The sequence below is a fragment of the Bos javanicus genome, chromosome 9 (genome assembly GCF_032452875.1).
Source record: "Bos javanicus breed banteng chromosome 9, ARS-OSU_banteng_1.0, whole genome shotgun sequence".
Classification (NCBI taxonomy): Eukaryota; Metazoa; Chordata; class Mammalia; order Artiodactyla; family Bovidae; genus Bos; species Bos javanicus.
The window spans coordinates 95,506,343-95,525,227 of NC_083876.1; the positions used below are offsets into that span (position 1 = coordinate 95,506,343).

Sequence of the window (18,885 nt, forward strand, 5' to 3'; positions counted from 1 at the left end):
GTTTTCTCCGTAACCAGGGTTGTCTCCTCCTACTCCTCCGCCTCCCCTGCCGGACTGGGTGGGCTGCAGGGAGCTCTTAGCTGAGAATGGCAGCCATTCCTGGCTGGTATTTGCCTTCATGTCTTTGGGTGTGTCTCCACTGGCAGCCTTTTGTGACTAAATGTACTGGCTGCCGGGGTAGCTTTAGAAAGTTATTTTTGACTTCCATATAAGATTTTGATTAATAGGCTCTTAATCCATTAGGTTCTGACTGCAAGTGGCGAAAGCCCAACTTGAACTAATTTAAATCCCAGAGTCCGTTGGCTTGTGGAACTGCACGTTGGGAAGGGCAGTGGCTGAGCTGGTCTGAGGGAGCCCTAGACTCTTTCTCTCTATCTCTGGTCTCTTCTCCATGGGACAGTAAGAGCTGGTCACCCACAGTTCCAGCCAGAGGCTAAGGCAGTGGCCAGGGTCCGGCTCCAATGAGAACATTTCCTGTGAAGACTTCGGGGCTGGCTGGGGTCACAGGGACAGAGGTCTGTCACCAGAAGAATTGGGGGAGGCTTCACTGGGTAAAAAAATAATGTGTCCTTCACACAGTGCATTTTGGGTTCCCTGCTGTGCAGAGATTTTTTTTTTTTTTTTTAGAGTCTTGGAACTCTACAGAAATGTAGTCTCTCTAGAGAGATTTTGGATTCGATTATTTTTACTCCAAGGAATCCTGAAGCGCTGCACGTGTGTGCTCAGTCACCGAGTCGTGTCCGACTCTTTGAGACAGTGTGGACTGTGGCCCACAAGGCTCCTCTGTTCATGGGATTTCCCAGGCAAGAATACTGGAGTGGGTAGCCATTTTCTTCTCCAGGGGATCTTCCCGACCAAGGGATCGAACCCACATCTTCTGTGTCTCCTGCACTGCAGGCAGATTCTTTACCCACTGAGCTACCTAATCGCCACCAATTCCAGTGAAAGATGGCAGAGATGGCAGTTGAGAGAACCCTGACTCCCTCTGGGCATTTGAATGAATCTCTTTGGGCTGAGGCTAAACAGGATGAGAAGAAAGGGAGGAGAGCAGTGTGGACTTCAACTCTTTCCATCTCATTTAAGCCACGAGGCTGAGAAGCCTTCACTCTTGGACTTTACACTTTCCCCAGGCCTTTTGTGATAGAATGTACTTTGGAACTTGGTATTGTATCTTCAGAGTATCTCTGTGCTGTCATTTCATCTCATTGTTTAAATCCTGTGGGCTGTTTTGGATCCCATGAACTTGGACAAAATTTGAGATTGAAATAAAAAAGGCCAGAGGTGGATTTTCAGGCTATAGGTCAACTTGGCTTTGGGGTTGGTTGAAGAATGAGGCTTCCTCTTTTCAGAGCTTTCTGGTAGTGGGGGGGTGCTGGGGGGACTCCCCACCTATGACCCCAGGAGGGTACATGGTGGGAGAGTGATTAGTACTGGGGGAAGCTCTGAATGAGGGGGAAGCGGCCTGGACCCTCACTCTGAAAAGGCAGCCACACTTGACCTCAGATTGATGGTCATGTCCAGTGGGGTGAGGGAACAAGCCCCTGGGGATGCTTGGGAACTTCCACTGTCCCCTCCCCACGCTCCTTATCCTGTGCTCGCTCCCCTGCTGGACATAAGCTGATTGGAAGGGTGAGTGGTGACAGCCCAGCCTCCATGGCTCTGCTTTCTCCATGCGGAGGCATTTATGGATTAGCAGAGATAGTCACATTGGTCTCTTGGAGTTCATCTTGCAGGAAGGCTGCTTCACTTTCACTCCTGCTTGCCTGTGGTGGTGGAGGGGGTGTGCTGGGTGGAGGCCAGGGTTGCTGCTCTCGCCCCCCACTGTGAGGCAGTGATCCTGAGCTGATCTACTCTGCAGGCTCAGTTGTGTCCACCTGAGGGTTTAGAACTGGAGAGGGAGGGGATACACAAAGCTCCACGGTAGTCACACTCTAGATCCGCCTTCTCCAGGGCAACCTCAGAAGTAATAAACCCGAGAGTTTGATTTTCTGACTCCTGGCTTCCCTGGTGGCTCAGTGGTAAAGAATCCACCTGCTAATGTGGGAGACGTGGATTTGATCCCAGGGGTTGGGAAGATCCCCTGGAGAAGGAAATGGCAACCCACTCCAGTATTCTTGCCTGGGAAATCTCATGGACAGAGGAGCCTGGTGGGCTATGGTCCATGTGGTTGCAAAGAGTCAGATACTACTTAATAACTAAACAACAATATCTACTTTCTTAAATCGATTGAACTCAGATGTTCATTAGGACCACTTTTGTCCCTCATCCTTCAAATCCAGGGAAAGCTCTTATATACATTTAACCAGATGAGATAAAAATTATGCGTGATTTGTAACTTATCAGCTGAGGAGAAACATATAGGTCCTTTTTCATCACTGTCCAATCATTGATATTTTCATCATTGTCCACTGTGGTTATTTAACATCAATCTATAAATTGTGTAGTATATATCGTGAGTTTTGAGAACTAAAGAGATTTTTCAGATTTGATTTTCAAGTCAAATCAAACTGCTACTGTCTGAGTCATTTCTCTCAGTAAGTATTACTGCCTCAGAACATACTGGGTTCTACCTATTCAACGCTTTACCAGTTGGATTTTCCACCTCGGCTATGGGGTATAGCCTCATTGTTGATGATGATTCTGTGAGTGGCAGCTCCATCCAGTGCTGTCACAGAAATGAAAGAATTTGAGCATGCTTGTCAGCTACTGTTTTGTTTATAGATGGCAGGTTGGCTGTAAATCCAGCTTAGAGTTTTTCATTTATTCCTCTCATGTTTGTTGAACTCTGTGCGCCAACACTTTGGTGTAGCAGATTTGGCTAAAGTCCATCAAGTTGGGAAGCTATGTCAGTGGGGGGCTTCACAACGTCTTCTTCGCATCTGCCATCTGTCTACCTTCCTTTCTCTTTTTGCTTGTTTGGAGAATATAACCAAAACAAACACACAAAAACAACACTTTGGATCCAGAAAGATTCACTTACTATTCTGAATCATAGTCTTAAGCATTTCTCCATGAATGGTGCCATTTTTGGGTCAGTCTTACCCTTGATTGATTGTATTAATGGATTCTGAGCTTTCCTTCTCTTATTCTGAGAAATTGCCTTTGGTAGAGCTCTCTTTCTAGAAACATTTATTTCCAGCCCTTGTGGATAGGCCTGTACCCTGAAGGATGGGTGGTGTGCCTGAACCAAGAATCTTGAATGTGTTCATTTTGGAATTCACATGCACCTCTCAAATAGGCAGTGGGGACTTGGTCTAGGATGGTTAGTTGGGAGCTGAGCATGTGGAAGTTATTGGTTGTACGAGTAACTGAAGCCTAGGGGACACCTTACACTTCCCTCCCCAGATCCAGATGGATCCTCTCTACTTCCTTGGAGCCCAGGCCAGTTTTTTCACAGCCACTGGGTCTCTTGCGAGAGAGAGGGAATTTTGGAGGTGGGAGATGAGTCCTTGAGCAGATCTGTACCTTAAGCCTTCAGGGTCTGGGTTAGGCCTGGTTCTTCTCCAGACTTTAGCCTTCATCTTGACTTAGAGCTCTTTTGGATGGATCCAGACTCCCACGGGAGTCTCAGAAGTGAAATAGGACATTGGGAAGTTGTCAGGATCAGCAAATAAATGGTTGCTCCTGGAGTTAAGATAGAGGTCATCAACTGGCAGCCAATGGACTGAGTCTGGCCAGCTGGTGTGTGTGTGTGTGTGTGTGGTTGTGTGGGTGTATATGTGCTTCTTCATATAGTGTTTTTTTTTTTTTTTTTTTACACTTAACTGAGCTAGTATAAAATGGAGAAATTTCACATAAAATCCAGGATTTCTAGCTTCTTAGAAAAACCTCCAGAATGTTGGACAATCCGGGTCCTGAATTCCCTTTTGTCAGCAGGTGCCAGAAACTAAATTGTGCCTTCGTGTAGCGTGTACATTCCTTCATATGTCTCCACTTACTTGCTTCTTCCTGGTCCTCGGGGGGACTCTTGGCTGACCTCATTCATCCAACCTGAACGTCTTTTTGTCAATCCATCAGTCATTTATGTGAGTACTGAGTATGTGGTCAGGATCTGATGCCCAGATACATGCCAGAGTGGGGAGGTGGGGATGGTGCCCTGTCCACTGTGATAAATGAGCCCTGCACACGGGTGGACCAAGCTGGCCCCAGGTACCTAGCTCTGAACTCAGCCTTCTTGAGGGCTTTTGTCAGCCCTGGAGAATCCCTTGAAGCTGCTCTGTGGACTCTCCAAGGATTGACATGGAGGAGCCCTTGGAATCTTGGAACCATCCTTAAACAGATGGCCTCCAGGGCCCTCTTGAATGAGAGCTGGAGTTTGGAGCCTAGACCGAAGTGAGAACTCTGGGTGCCAATGGTCCCTTATTTTTCGTTCTCAAACAGACCAACAGGGGCCTCAGGGGAGCCATAGCACTGACATATCTAGCTTGGCAATGACCAGGTACCTGAAATGTCATCAAAATACCATTTTGCCGCTTAGTACCTGGTAAAACATTCTTGACTCTGGATGGGTTTGCTGGTGTGAACTGTGGAACGAGTCTGCTGTGGTATGCGGTTGCTTGAGTCACAGCAGACACTGCTGGCTGCTGCTTCTGTCTTGAGCTCCTTACCATCTGTCTCCCTTCAAAGACAGCCTTGACTGAGGGGAGATGGGGAAGGACACGGACAGGAAATTCTTTGTACTAAATCTAAAATCCTGGCGGCTGCAGCTTGAACTCACTTCCACATTTTGCTTTCTACGGAGATGAGAAAACAGCTTGTCACGGCCCTCGTGTGTCGTGCACGCCTTATGAGGTCACCTCCCAACATCCCCTCTATCGAGCCATGTAATTCCTATCGTGTTGACTTTGGGCTTGTCCTTTTTCTCTTTGGAGAAGCAGTTCATGGGATACATGGCTTTAAAGAATATACCCCTCCTTACCTTAATCAGATGAGAATCCTGAAAACTGTTCCAAGAGGGTTCTGTGCTTCATTTATCTAGCAGTGAGGATGGTCTATGAACACTTACAAATAAGTAAGAAATCACTCTGTCATGTCTCTGCCTTATGCTACCAGAATGGTACTCCTGAAACACAGAACTCAGAATGCAGTCTGCAGACCCTGAAACCCGCTTCACACTTCCTACGTTTCATTTAAGGAATGAAGTCATGATCACCAAATGGTGATCAGGAATAGAACACATCGCTAAGTTTCTAGTCCCAAGAATAGGTCTTCGGTCGAGTAGCCCAGGTTCATGCATGTTGATCTGCACCTGCCTAGAGCTGTTCTTCCTTAATTAGAGGCTGGTTTGATGGATTCCCACAGAGCTAAGGCATGTAGTGAGGAGTGGCCTGGAGTGACCACAGATTTCCTTTTACCCGTCCTTCCTGTTCTTCTTTTCTTCCAAACTTTTCTGAGTGAGGCATGGGTGCTGTTGACCAGGCAGCATCAGCAATGACATCAATTTTAAAGGTCAAAGTTGATAAGAATCCAGGGAATGATAATGTCCCTTAATTAAGTCACCGTAGTATTGTGTGTTGGAGAAGGCAATGGCACCCCACTCCATCACTCTTGCCTGGAGACTCCCATGGACGGAGGAGCTGGTAGGCTGCAGTCCATAGGGTTGCTATGAGTCGGATATGACTGAGAGACTTCACTTTCACTTTTCACTTTCATGCATTGGAGAAGGAAATGGCAACCCACTCCAGTGTTCTTGCCTGGAGAATCCCAGGGATGGGGGAGCCTGGTGGGCTGCGGTCTATGGGGTCGCACAGAGTCAGACACGACTGAAGCGTCTTAGCAGCAGCAGTATTGTGTGTAATTGGCCTGAGTCATGTGTGTTGGGGGTGGTGTGGGGGAGGGGTTTTGGCCTAAGGTGTTTGGAGAATCTTAAATTCAAGACTGATTTTATAAGGCAGTTGACCCTAAGGGATGATTTCAGGATTCCCTAAAAGCCTTTGTGTTTTAGAAACAACCTTCATTAGGTAACTCTCTAAGTCCTAAAATGTCACTATTAGAAAGTTGTTACTTTGGCCCAAGGGCTTCCCTCATGGTTCAGATGGTAAAGAGTCTGCCTACAATGCAGGAGACCAGGGTTCAATCCCTTGGTCGGGAAGATCCCTTAGAGAAGGAAATGGCAACCCATCCCAGTATTCTTGCCTGGAGAATTCCATGGACAGAGGAGCCTGGTGGGCTACAGTCCATGGGGTCGCAAAGAGTTAGACATGACTGAGTGACTAACACTTCCACTTCACTACTTTGGCCCAAGATTTTGTTATACAAATGTGAATATCATTCACTTACTCCACTCCTTCCATAGAGAGGAGCCTACTAGGACAGACAGCTGGAGGTGAAGTGACTGTGGGTGAAGGCAGAGTGGCCCTCCGAGGGGAAAGTGGCATGGGAAGGGAGGGTAGGTGGTGGAGGAAAGGGTTAACCCAGCTGGAGCCCTCACGATTGGTTTTAGGATACTAATGGCTTCCTAAATCAATTTTTCATTGGTGTGGTCATTGATCATTTATGAGCAGGGACAGAGTCCAAGATCCATGAGCTGTGGGAAAAGCCGGGCATTGCAGGTGGACACAGCAGGATTTGCATTTAGTTCTACCCGTGTACAGCTGTGTGACTCTGGACAGTTCTCCTAACCGCTCTCTTCCAGGCCTTGCTTGCTGTCTTCATCTGCCATATGGAGGGAGTAAACGGCACCTCCTGCGTTGTGTGTGTTAAGAGCATCTCATGCAGTGTGAGTTTCAGGCAGAGAGTGGTGGGTGGTAGGCACTCAAGCTCCCTTTTCTTGTCCATTTCCCTCTCCCATTTTTATACTTTAGAGTTGGTTCACACCAGATTTTTTTTTTTTTTCTGGTGTACAAATGCTGACAGTTATTGTGTTGAGACACACTGATGGTACTTGATCACTGGCAGGAGAAGAACAAACAAACTTGCACGAACACACTTGGAAACTGATGGGTAAGTGGAATGCAGTGGTATGCATTTGGTTTTGATGGCCCAGGGGGATTTGCCTCTTGTTCTTCACTTTCCTCATCTTATTGGAGCTCCTTGAGGTTCTCAATGTCCCCCTTACCCTGGGCGGATGCACCATTTGACCGCGATTCTCATATGACTTAGAAATGATTCCATGCCGTGTTCAAGGACAGAGGTGAGGCAGAGCAGGAAAGAACAGCGAGTGTATTTATGGATTGTTCCTCCTTTCGGATGTCAGTAATGAACGGGAATCATCTTTAGACCGAGGTCAGTGTGTATGGATTGAATCACTCGTGCACAGCGGAAAACATGATGGTGTTAGGGCTTTACAAATCTCACATTAGAGAGATCGAACTTTCCTGAAGGGAGGGTTAGAACTGAACTGTAAAGAAAAGCGTTGTTCACGTATTCATTCATTTGTTTTCTCCCTTAGGAGAGTCACCCAACCATTTCGAGGTTTTAGGGACCTTGCTTTGTTTCCATGATATTTTGGTCAGGGTGAAGAACAGGATTCTTGGGAATGATTTCTGCTGTGGCAGGAAACGGGGACTGCAGCTACAGAAGGTCAAAACCATGGCAGAAAAGAGGGGAGGTTTTCAAAGTGAAGCCTTGGGAGAAATAAAGGAAACGGAGGAAAGGGAACCCCTGTCCTCCGGCCAAGAAAATCCTGCAAAGTTCCTTGCAGGTGAGGAAGGGTTCATGAGAATTAAGGCAGAGTCGCCATGACTGCTAATTTTAAATATCCAGATGCTTGCTAGTGGGCTGTCTTTACTGTCTCCTCAACTCAGAATTTCCCTGATGGCATTAAGCTTTTTGTCCTTGATGTCTCCCGTCTCACGTTTACAGGATTGTAAACATTGGGGAAGAAATGCTTTCTGGGGGTTGCTCTGTGCCTGTCCTCTGACATTGCGTTTTTGTCTCCAAAGTGGACACTCTTTCTCTAGTGCCTCAAAAATTATGATATTCATACTCTATTTTTTCATTCCTTGAATTTCTTTAGTGGGATCCCAGAAGTTCTCTCTTTTTCTTATCATTTTCCTTCTAAGGCAGTGGGGTAATTTTGGGAAGAATAAGTGATGTATGTTAGCATCAGCTATACTTATTTTGTTCAGAATCTTCATTAGTGTTAAAAATCACATACTAACCAATCTATGTGTTGTCATGAAACACTGCCCTTTCCCTCATTTCTATGAGAGTCTAAATTCATTTTTCTAAGTGTTCTGAAGTTTAAATGTTTCTGGGTTTTTTAGGTTACTTTTTTGCCAGCTGAGAATGCCTTGCATTGGTGTTTGCCCCTACGTTGACTGCTGTGTGAATATTTAGCATCTATTTATATCATGTTGCATTGCAATATCAGTTATATTATGAGCTGAGAGATCGTGTTTGACAAAACATTATGTTTCATTTTGGTTAGTTTGGAAAACCAAGAACACTGTTTTGGAACTTCATCAATGAAGATAAAAATGTTGTGCTTCTTGATAATTTTTCTGTCTTCTTCTGAGATGAAATATGGAAACATTTAAATTAGCGACCTGCAGCTAAAACCAGAGATTTGCCTGTCTTTCAAGATGTTGACCTTGATTTGTTTTCTTTGTGGAAATGACTGATTCTCTTATCCCCCTTTAGATACAGTGGATATTCTTCCTGATCATGAGAGTTTTATGTTGTTCTTCTCAGGGTGGCTTTAAAGATTGTCCAGCTGTACCATGACAAATCCTGAGAATTTATTTAATATATGAATGCTTCTGGAGAATATGTCAGATTACTATTTTGTTAATCTTGTCCTAGCAAGGCAACACAATCAAGCTGGGGAATGCCTGGAGTTTATTTTTATTTGTTTCACTTTGGGTTTAAATTTACCACTCACAGTTCTCTGAAATACATAAAAGGTTGCGGGTTTGGTATGTTTGTTTTGCTGTCACACTATAATGATGTCCAAACATGACGGTACTTAAAGTCTTTAGGATCAGACAGATGGAAAGTCGTTTGCTCTTTTACTAACCATGTCAGAGAACATTGGAAAAACATTCGTTTTCCCAGTCTGCCCTTCTCGTAAGTTGATAGTTGCGCTGTTTGCATAGCTGACCACCCACTGAAGCCAAGGCATGTGAAACTGCTGTCCACTAAAATGGGCCTGAAAGTCACGTGGGACCCACCCAAAGATGCTACCAATAGATCCGTGGAGCATTACAACATTGCCTATGGGAAGTCACTGAAAAGTCTTAAATACATCAAGGTGAATGCGGAGACACACTCCTTCCTTATTGAGGATGTGGGTAAGTGACCCTCTGTCTTGTTCCCAATCAGAACTAACTGTCCACTTCCATTCTCCTTCCGTTCTCAGGCTGACTATTTGGGAGACAAAAATGGCACCCAGTGGTTCTTTGGTTCTTGGGTAGCCAAGGTTAAGAGCCTGTTAAACAACAGCCTTCATCTTGCTCATGGGCTTCCCATCCTGCATTTGAATTCCTGGATCTCTCTCCAAATTGATGTAGGAAACAATTCTTAGTTTCTGGATGTGCTTTTAGAATATACGTTGATTCTTTTTTAGCTCATAGAAACTTGACTAGTGGACAAGTTTGTAGTCTGACCTTGAGATTTCTAATTTATAAACCAGTTTATAATTAGGGGTTAGTTAAACAATGTGTCCCTGTAGGGGTGTATGGTGTGTCTTGCTTTGCCACATCTGATTCAGAGATATAACATTTCTCCCTGTTAAATTTGCTTCTGCAAGTTTGGAGTATTTAACATTTTACCTAAATATATTGTTGTATCAGTGCAGGTGTAGGTGGTTTTGAACTTAAACTTTGAGCTACTTCCAGTGGATCCTCTGTATTCCCCTTTCTCAGTCCCCCTGGCCTGAGACCCCATTTATTCTACAGCCATCCCGTGGTCCAACCTTAAGATGGATCCTACAGAAGTCATAGAAGTCAGCACCTGTGATAACCAGGTCCCCCTGGCCACGTTAGCATTCTGCTGCTTTCCCTCAGTGGATCAAAACCAACTCATGGCTCTTTGCTGTCTTCATGGCTCCAGCTAAACGTACATTTCTCTGAATCTCCTCCGTATCACTAGGGCCCCAGAATCCGACTGTGATGTTAAATGGAGATTCTATCCCACAAAGGCATGAGCAGGGTCCCAGTTTCTTGCTCACCCCTTGGGTTGTGAGGTTGACTGCAAAGAAGAAAAACATGCAAAAATAAAGCCCTAGAACTCACTGAAAACCAAGAGTATCCCCACCCCTCCCCTGCACCCTGCCCCCGGCAACTTCCTGATGAAAATCAGAAGTTTTCTGAAGCGAAACAGAGACATTTGGATGAAATTTCTTTGAAATACGAATAAGCTCAGAATGAAGAGAGAAAGTGCTGGCGATGCCTGGTTTTGCTTTTTGTCCAAACCTACAGCATTTCCCAGTTGGTCCAGCAGGTCGTGCCAAACCTTAAATGCCACCAGGTCCCACGATGGTCAGATAGAAGGCAGACCAGTCTTGAGCCCAGTAGGGGTCCCAGATGTGTCACTGGTCCTGGACCCCTGGCTTGAGAACCGAAGTTTTGTGAAAGAATGTTCCTCACTGGGAGAAATGCAATGATCGTTATTGCCTTTGACAGAACTCTTACCTCTCCAGCCCTTTATCCCCTCAAATGCCCACAAGCTTTCATCTCTTAAAGGAGTTGGCACCTATGCTTATCTTTCACATGATAATAATTCATTTTGGGGAAAACCAGCACTACCAGAGTTTTGCTTTTCAAAACTGTAGGTTCAAGGTACCCTTGCTTTGTAACATGGTATCTGGGTTTTCTTTTGCATCCCAGCAATTTCAGGATATCAGCTAGAGACCTTCATTATGTAACCTTGATCCCTAGATGCATGTCAAAAAGTGTAGTCCAATTATTTCAGGGATAGCATTTCCAAGGTCTCGGGAAATGTTTTTTCTAGATCTTTTGACTATTTTTGTTGAAATAGTCAAAGAAAACCTGCACACATAGTAAGGGAAATATTTTATTGTGAAAAGAAGAAAATTTCATGAGGTTCTACTTATTGCAGTGTAGATTCCCCATGTGCTAAATTTCTTGAGTTACAGGGAAATGTTCTTACAATTATTTTGGAAGTTGGGAAGTTTTCTTTGTCGTTACTAACACTGTAGGTTAAAACATTTAGTGGACAGTGTGTGTCTGTTTCCTACATTGATTTCATGTTAAAAAAACTTGAAAGCTTATTTTTGTTGATTGCCCATGAATCCAGGTTTATTACACATATCATGTGCTTTGTACTAAATAAATTCTGTGTTCTTTTGGTCAGATGTGCTTCAGTTGCCTGAGACCAATGTTAGTGATTTTGATTAAAGAAAAGAGAGAAGTTAGACTGGTCTCTTAATTCAGATTTTTATATTTGGTTATAACTGGTATGAGGAGGACAGTGACTTAAACTGTCGTTCTTGGAGATGTGAAACGGTGGCTTGACATGAACCGTGTGTTTCAGAACCGGGGGTAGTGTACTTTGTGCTGGTTACTGCAGAAAACAGCAATGGAGTGAGCCGTCCTGTTTACAGAGCGGAGAGCCTGCCTGGTAAGTCTTACCTTAGAATTGGAGGCTATGTTTTTGTGACTTAGACTGGGAAATTCTTTGCTTCTTCAGGTCAATGCAAATCTAGAAATCATTAAGGAGTTCCCAAACAAGAAATTTTTAGACCTGTATAGCAAGCTGAAAGATTGAAAACTAGGAGAAATTTATCCCTTCTTCTAAAGTACTTTTGATATAGGTTACTAGTGCTTTGTCTTAAGTTTGGGGGTACTCACTACAGTTAACCATGTATAAAAGACCGAAAATATGTGTTGTCCATACAGTTTAGGGGTCAGGTCACTTGGATGGCCTGAGCAGATCCTTTGGAAGATTGTTGAGAAGACCGTTGAAATGTACATTGAGGGATGCAGTGAAGTGTGGAAAATCAAGTAGTCCTCCTTTCTAACGATCAAGTTGCATTTTCCTAATTTAGGAGGTGAATGGATCAAGATTGATGGTTTTCCCATTAAGGGTCCAGGACCATTTAATGAAACCGTCACAGGTACTACTTGCTCACTCGGTTCATGTCTTCACTGAAGCACCATCTCGAAAGAGGGCTGTGCTTCTGTCACACACATGTGCTCACAAACCTTCATTTAGTTCCCATTGCTAAACTAACACACACGCCGCACGTTTTGGTCGATCTGCACTGCACTGGATGGACCAGACTGCAGCCAGTATTGCTCATTCCTCACGGCTCTTTCATGTTCTGGTGTGGGGGTATGTCCTTGTCTACATCTGGGGATGCTGTTGCTCTGTTAACAGGCAAATATGGTGGTTGAGATGGCAGTCCTGGCCCGATGAGGATATTTACAGCTCTTCTGTGTGTGGATGCAGAAATGAATGGAGCCCACCAAACAGTGGCTTTATTGGCTAATGTGCTGCATCCAGGCCTTCTCTCCTTTCTGATGCACGGGATACTTTGTGATCTGTTCGATGATCTGCCTCCCATCTCTGCTCCATATTTGTATTCATCTGTGTTTTATCATTTGGATGTGGGTGTTGTCTGACTGTATCGTTCTACTTGTTGAGAGAAGTGTTGACATTTCTTGTTGTGTCTCGAATATGTTTAATTAATGGTTAAACAGTAATGCAAAATGAAAGCAGTTATTTCAGAGTGTGGTCTAGTACATATCCTAAAGGCAATGTGGCAAGGCATGGTGTTTTTAAATACACCAATCTGGTATTATTGTTGAGAGGAAGGTGAGTATGTTGAAACCAGTGACCATAATCTGCCTCTCAGGTCAGATTTGATGGGTGTAGGCAGTTTTCAAAGACCTTTTTATAAAAATAGGGACTGGAAGAACAAAACAGCCTGAAAAAGAAACTGAATTTTGGGAAAGGTGATGTGTTCTTGTTCAAATATGCTGGACTTAATGTAATGGACCTGTCTTATGGGTGATTGGTGATGAGGGCAAGAGGTAGGCATGGGTTAGGAGCCATGCTGAAGAGTGAGAGTTGAAGTAGGAAGAGTGATGAGAGGCTGAGAATTAGGAGAGACAAGAGTAAAGCCAAGGATCAAACTTTGGAAGACATGAACAGTGAAAGAGTCCAGAAGGTAGTACACCTAGAAAATGTGCAAAATAGGAAGGGTGTTTATTTCAGAGGTTGTCTACTCCTACAGATACACATGTAAACATTCACACCTTTTACTGACAGATATATTGTGCCTTTGAGCCTTATACTTTGTCTTTTAAATAACCATTTTATTTTTAATCATCTTCCTGATAAAGTTTTTGAATGGCAGTTTTAGAATGAGTAATATTTTTTCTTAAGTAGTTCATTTCTTATGCCATCTTTAATAGAAACAGGCTTGTGTGTGTGTGTCCTTTCTAAGTAAGCATGTGGTATAGAAACCCTGGGAACTGAGAATCACAGCCCAGTTCACTACTGGATTTATGACTGTGAGATCCTTTAACCTGTCTCTGCAGGAGCCTCTGTGGGTTCTTGATGCCAAAGAATGCTCTGCTATAATATATAACACTGTATTTGTCATACATGGTGCTAAGAAAGATCCTGGAAGAAATTTTGCAGTGTACGATGTAAAGCAGAACTTTAATAAAATGCATATCCAGAATGAATAGATTTAGCTCCAGAAAAAAAAAAAAAAGACATTTCATTGTTAATGAAAATAATAAAAATAATTTGTGAGAAATTATCAATAAGTGACCAACCTTGCATCTGTACCTTTTGAAATAAGGCCTGGTAAATATGCTATGCTATTGAGGAATGGTTAATATATGATAATCCCATTAAACAAAAGAAGTACTATTTTTGATTTGCACATCAAACATGGTAGAATGAATAGTGTCTTGCACTTATAAACAATGCTTTTTTCCTCAAATGCATGTACAGTCTATTTTGATTTAATAAAATACAGTCTTTAAATGCAAAAATAAAAAAGCAAACACCCAAGAAACCCAACAACAACAAAGGAAGGGATTTGTCCTAGAAATGCAGATATTAGCATCTGCATCTGGTGAGAGGCCCCAAGGGTTAGCTCTCGTGCTTTGATCTGTAATACCTCACGTTCTTCCAGTGTTTATTTGAAACTAGAGGAAAATCCATTCTTTTATTCTGCTGGAAACTGTGGCTTCCGTTCAGATTTCAGAAGGCCTCTTTGCTGGCTGGAAATCTATCTCGACCTCATTGTCTTTACTTAAAAATAGGACTTTAGTTATGTAATTAATTCATTCAGTGCCTGTGGTTTTCTAGGCACAATTCTGGGTGCTAAAGATATAATAGTGAATAAGGTTGACGAGGGTTTGCCTTAAGACTATATTCTAGTGGGAAAGAAAGAAAGTAATTGTTATTCGGTTGCTAAGTAGTGTCTGACTCTTTGCCATCCTATGGACTGCAGCACTGTAGGCTCCTCTGTCCTTTACTATATCCCAGAGTTTGCTCAGATGCATGTCCATTGAGTTAGTGATGTTATCTAACCATCTCATCCTCTGCTGCCCCCTTTCCTTTTACCTTCAGCTTTTCCCAACATCAGAGTCTTTTCCAATTCATCGGCTCTTTGTATCAGGCGGCCAGGGTATTGGAGCTTCAGCTTTAGCATCGATCCTTCTGATGAATATTCAGGGTTGATTTCCTTTAGCATTGACTGATCCTCTCGCTGTCCAGGGCACTCTCAAAAGTCTGCTCCAACACCACAACTCAAAAGCGTCAGTTCTTCAGTGCTGAAGCCTTCTTTATGGTCCAACTCTCACATCTGTACAAGACTACTGGAAAAACCATAGCTTTGACTATATGAATCTTTGTCAGCAAAGTGATGTCAATGGCTTAGCTTTTTAACATGCTGTCTAGGTTTGTCATAGCTTTCCTTCCAAGGAGCAAGTGTCTTTTAATTAATGAATAGCCGCATTCATTGTCCACAGTGATTTTGGAGCCCAAGAAAAGAAAATCTGTCACTGCTTCCATTTTTTCCCGCATCTATTTTTGATGAAGTGATGGGACTGGATGCCATGATCTTAGTTTTTTGAATGTAGAGTTTCAAGCCAGCTTTTTGACTCTCTTCTTTCACCCTCATCAAGAGGTTCTTTTGTTCCTTTTCACTTTCTGCCATTAGAGTGGGAAAGAAAGACAGTAAGCAATGCAAGCAGAGAATCAGGCATATAATCTGTATGAGTTTGGTAGGGATGCCATAACAAAATATCAGAAACTGGTTATCTTAAACAGTAGATATTTATTTCCTTACAGTTCTAGCAGCTCGAAGTCCGAGATGAAGGTGTCAGCAGGATTGATTTCTCCCCAGGTCTTTTTCTTTGGCTTACCTTTCCTCTGTGGCCATGAATCCTTGGCTTGTCTGTGTCCAGATTTCTACTTCTTCTAAGGACACCAGTCAGATAGGATTAGGGCCACCTTTGTAGCTTCATTTTAACTTAGTCACCTTGTAAGGCCCACGCTCCAAACACAGTCCCATTCTGAGGTAATTTGGCTTAGATCTTGAACATAAAAATTTGAAAGGGGAGGGAGACAAAGTTTAGGCTGTAACATGATCATAAATTCCTTGAAACATGAGCAGCACTGTGATACAGAACAAGATGGCGGCACCAGGCCGAGACCCTCTGGGACTGTCTGGGACGCCACATGAGGGGGGACGAAGAATGTGCGGTGAGTCCTGGAGGCAGGCAGGAGCTGAGTGATTTTCAGATGGTCACTCATACAAATGTGGATGCTCTTATAGGGCTAAGCAAAAATGCAACTCTAGGGCAGAAGTTTTGGCTTCCTCTGTGGTCACTCATCACATATCTTTTTGTTAGAAAGTGGTCTTGGTATTTAAATGTAAACTCTCTCCTGTTGAGATGTAAACCCATATCCCTTTGTTTGTCCTTGGGGGAGAGATGTCACAAGTCCCTTCACGTATTGGAATCCTATTATTCAGCTTTCCTGCAGACTTTTCTGAAGTTGTTTTTGCTTTTCTTCTATGACTGGATCTGGGTAATCTGCTCTGTGCAGAGCTGGGCACTGGGCGTCAGGATGAGAACCACGGTCCATCTCTGCTTCCAACCAGACCACGGGCTCGGAGGGCAGTTCATGGGCTTTCACCGAGCTGTTCATCTGGGAAATTTTAGCTCTCAATAGGCTCATAAGTATTTTTAGTAATGTCGTGGTTTTCTAAAAATTGAATCCTTTGTGATTTCCTCAATCGATGGAGCCCACACTAGACCCAGAACTGAAATAAAACTTTGATTTATACTTTATATTTTCTTTCCATTCTATTTTAGTCCACGAAACTTACTAATTTTTTTTTGACAGTTAAATTACAGCTCAGACTCAAGTTTAGCGTAGAGTTCACAATTCTCTTAGGCCATTAAAAATTGTTTATTTCTGGCTGTCCTGGGTCTTCTGTTGTGCGGGCTGTTCTCTAGTTGTTGTACTCGGGCTTCTCATTGTGGTGGCTTGTCTTGCTGCGGAGCGTGGGCTCTAGGCCACTCAAGCTTCAGTAATTGTGACATGTGGGCTCAGGCATTGAGGCTCCTGGGCTCTGGAGCCCAGGCTCCATAGTTGGGGCACACGGGCTTAGCTGTTCCTTGACACATGGGATCTTGGGTTAGAACCTGTGTCTGTGTCAGACTTTATTTTTTTGGGCTCCAAAATCACTGCAGGTGGTGACTGCAGCCATGAAATTAAAAGACGCTTACTCCTTGGAAGAAAAGTTATGACCAACCTAGATAGCATATTGAAAAGTAGAGACATTACTTTGCCAACAAAGGTCTGTCTAGTCAAGGCTATGGTTTTTACAGTAGTCATGTATGGATGTTGAGAGCTGGACTGTGAAGAAAGCTGAGTGCTGAAGAATTGATGAATTTGAACTGTGGTGTTGGAGAAGACTCTTGAGAGTCTCTTGGACTGCAAGGAAATCCAACCAGTCCATTGTAAAGGAGATCAGCCCTGGGTGTTTTTTGGAAGGACTGATGCTAAAGCTGAAACTCCAGTACTTTAGCCACCTCATGCGAAGAGTTGACTCATTGGAAAAGAGTCTGATGCTGGGAGGGATTGGGGGCAGGAGGAAGAGAGGACGACAGAGGATGAGATGGCTGGATGGCATCACTGACTTGATGGACGTGAGTTTGAGTGAACTCCGGGAGATGGTGACAGACAGGGAGGTCTGGCGTGCTGTGATTCATGGGGTCGCAAAGAGTCGGACATGACTGAGCGACTGAACTGAACTGAACTGCTCCATTGGTGGACGATTCTTTACCACTGAGCCACCAGGGATGCTCCCTCTTAGGCCGTTTTCACCAGCATGATTCCCGTGGTCCAGCCATTCCCTTCCTTATCACGGTCACCCTGACCTCCAGGCTGCTCCCCAAATCCAAACAGCTTGAAGGCACGTGGTTCATTATGTGTGTCTCCACACTGGCGTCCCAGACTGCACAACTTCAGTGCTGACAATCCATTAGACAGTCTCCACTCCTGTTCCCTAGGATGAAGCTGCTCCCCTCCAAAACCTAGAATCATGAAATTCTTCAGTGCTGTCATGTCATTAGATTGTCCAGGCTTCGGGTCGGTAGACACTTCCTGTTGCCAGACTCCAGAAACTGTCTCCTGGCCCATTTCTGGCTTATTTTATCTTGGTGCCAGCATTTCACCACACTCATGTCAGCACAGCCATGCCAGCTGCCCCCTATCCCTGGCTGTCTGGTTTTCCTTTCTGTGTGCTAATTGCTGAGCCTGTGGGAGAAATAAGAACTAAGCTCATCCACCTTGCGACAGCTTCCTGTAGCTGGTTTTCTAAGTTCATCTGGACCCTGGGTTCTGCTTGGAGATTATTCTGTTTGTCCTTTCTCAGTTTCCTTTCTTTCTCTCCAAAACTTGGCCATTTTCTTCAAGTTCCTTACTCCACCTGCCTTCCCCTCCTGACCTGCCCTCCCACCTGACCTTGCTTCCTGTCTCCCTGGGAAATAAAGGTCACTGGGGTGACATCTCTTGTCTCCCCTCCCTTGACTTCTAAGCCTTCATGGCTTCCTTCCCTTCTCCTGGATCTGAGGAAAGGTTGCTATTACCGCTTCTCTCTCAGGCTGATTTCATATACAGAGAGCTTCTTTGCAAGTATGGTTAGGACCCAAGGGCTGTTCTGGATTCATCCTTGGAGCCCTCCCCTCCCCTGTAGGACCTGGCTCAAAAGCTAATTTGGGCAGCTGTCAAATTATTTGACAGTGAAACTATGAGACCTGAAAACTGAAGCTTGGCATCTTTCACTTCTTCCTTGGCAGTCCTTTCATAGGACATATCTGTGGATATACCAGGAAAGATGTCCAAGCATGTGTTTTGATCTTTTCTATCAGTACTTCATCAAAATGAGCACCCATCTTCAGGTGCATTTTCTTGGTAGTTTGTTTATGTAGATGTGAAGTGAAGTGAAGTCGCTCAGTCGTGCCCGATTCTTTGCAACCTCATGGGCTGCAGCCCACCAGGCTCCTCTGTCCATGGGATTTTCCAGGCAAGAGTACTGGAGTGGGGTGCCATTTTCTTTTCCAGAGGATTTTCCTGACCCAGGGATTGAACCTGGGTCTCCTGCCTTGTAGGCAGACTCTTTACCTTCTGAGCCACCAGGGAAGTCCCTATGTAGATGTGACTGATGTGATATTTGAAAACTCTAATCCCACTGTTTTGAGATTGCCTCCTTCCCTAATCTCTTGGTTTAACAGCATAATGAATCCATCCAACCATAACCATCTGCACCGCTGACTCTTACACCCCAGAATCAGGCTCAATCAACAGCGAGACCCTTCAGACGTCTCAGCCATACAATGATGGGGCTCCCCAAATAGGCTCCAGGCTCCTTTCTAAGAACCCTCTCAGGTTCTAAACTTCCTTTTAAGGTTCTAGGGTTCCTTTCAGCTCTGACATTTCATGAAT

At 44.1% G+C, this 18,885-nt stretch overlaps 1 protein-coding gene across 2 annotated transcripts in view; it reads left to right on the top strand.

The window, feature by feature from the left end:
* The window catches only part of FNDC1 (fibronectin type III domain containing 1), a 112,208-nt gene that overhangs the window by 19,667 nt on the left and 73,656 nt on the right, over positions 1-18,885 (top strand). The window contains exons 2-4 of one of the 2 annotated variants that reach the window (XM_061428448.1): positions 9,039-9,233; positions 11,437-11,523; positions 11,951-12,019. In XM_061428448.1, coding sequence (XP_061284432.1) covers positions 9,039-9,233; positions 11,437-11,523; positions 11,951-12,019 — 351 coding nt within the window. Of the gene's footprint in view, positions 1-6,384; positions 9,234-11,436; positions 11,524-11,950; positions 12,020-18,885 lie in introns of those variants that run through there. The other variant, XM_061428449.1, reaches the window with a different exon arrangement.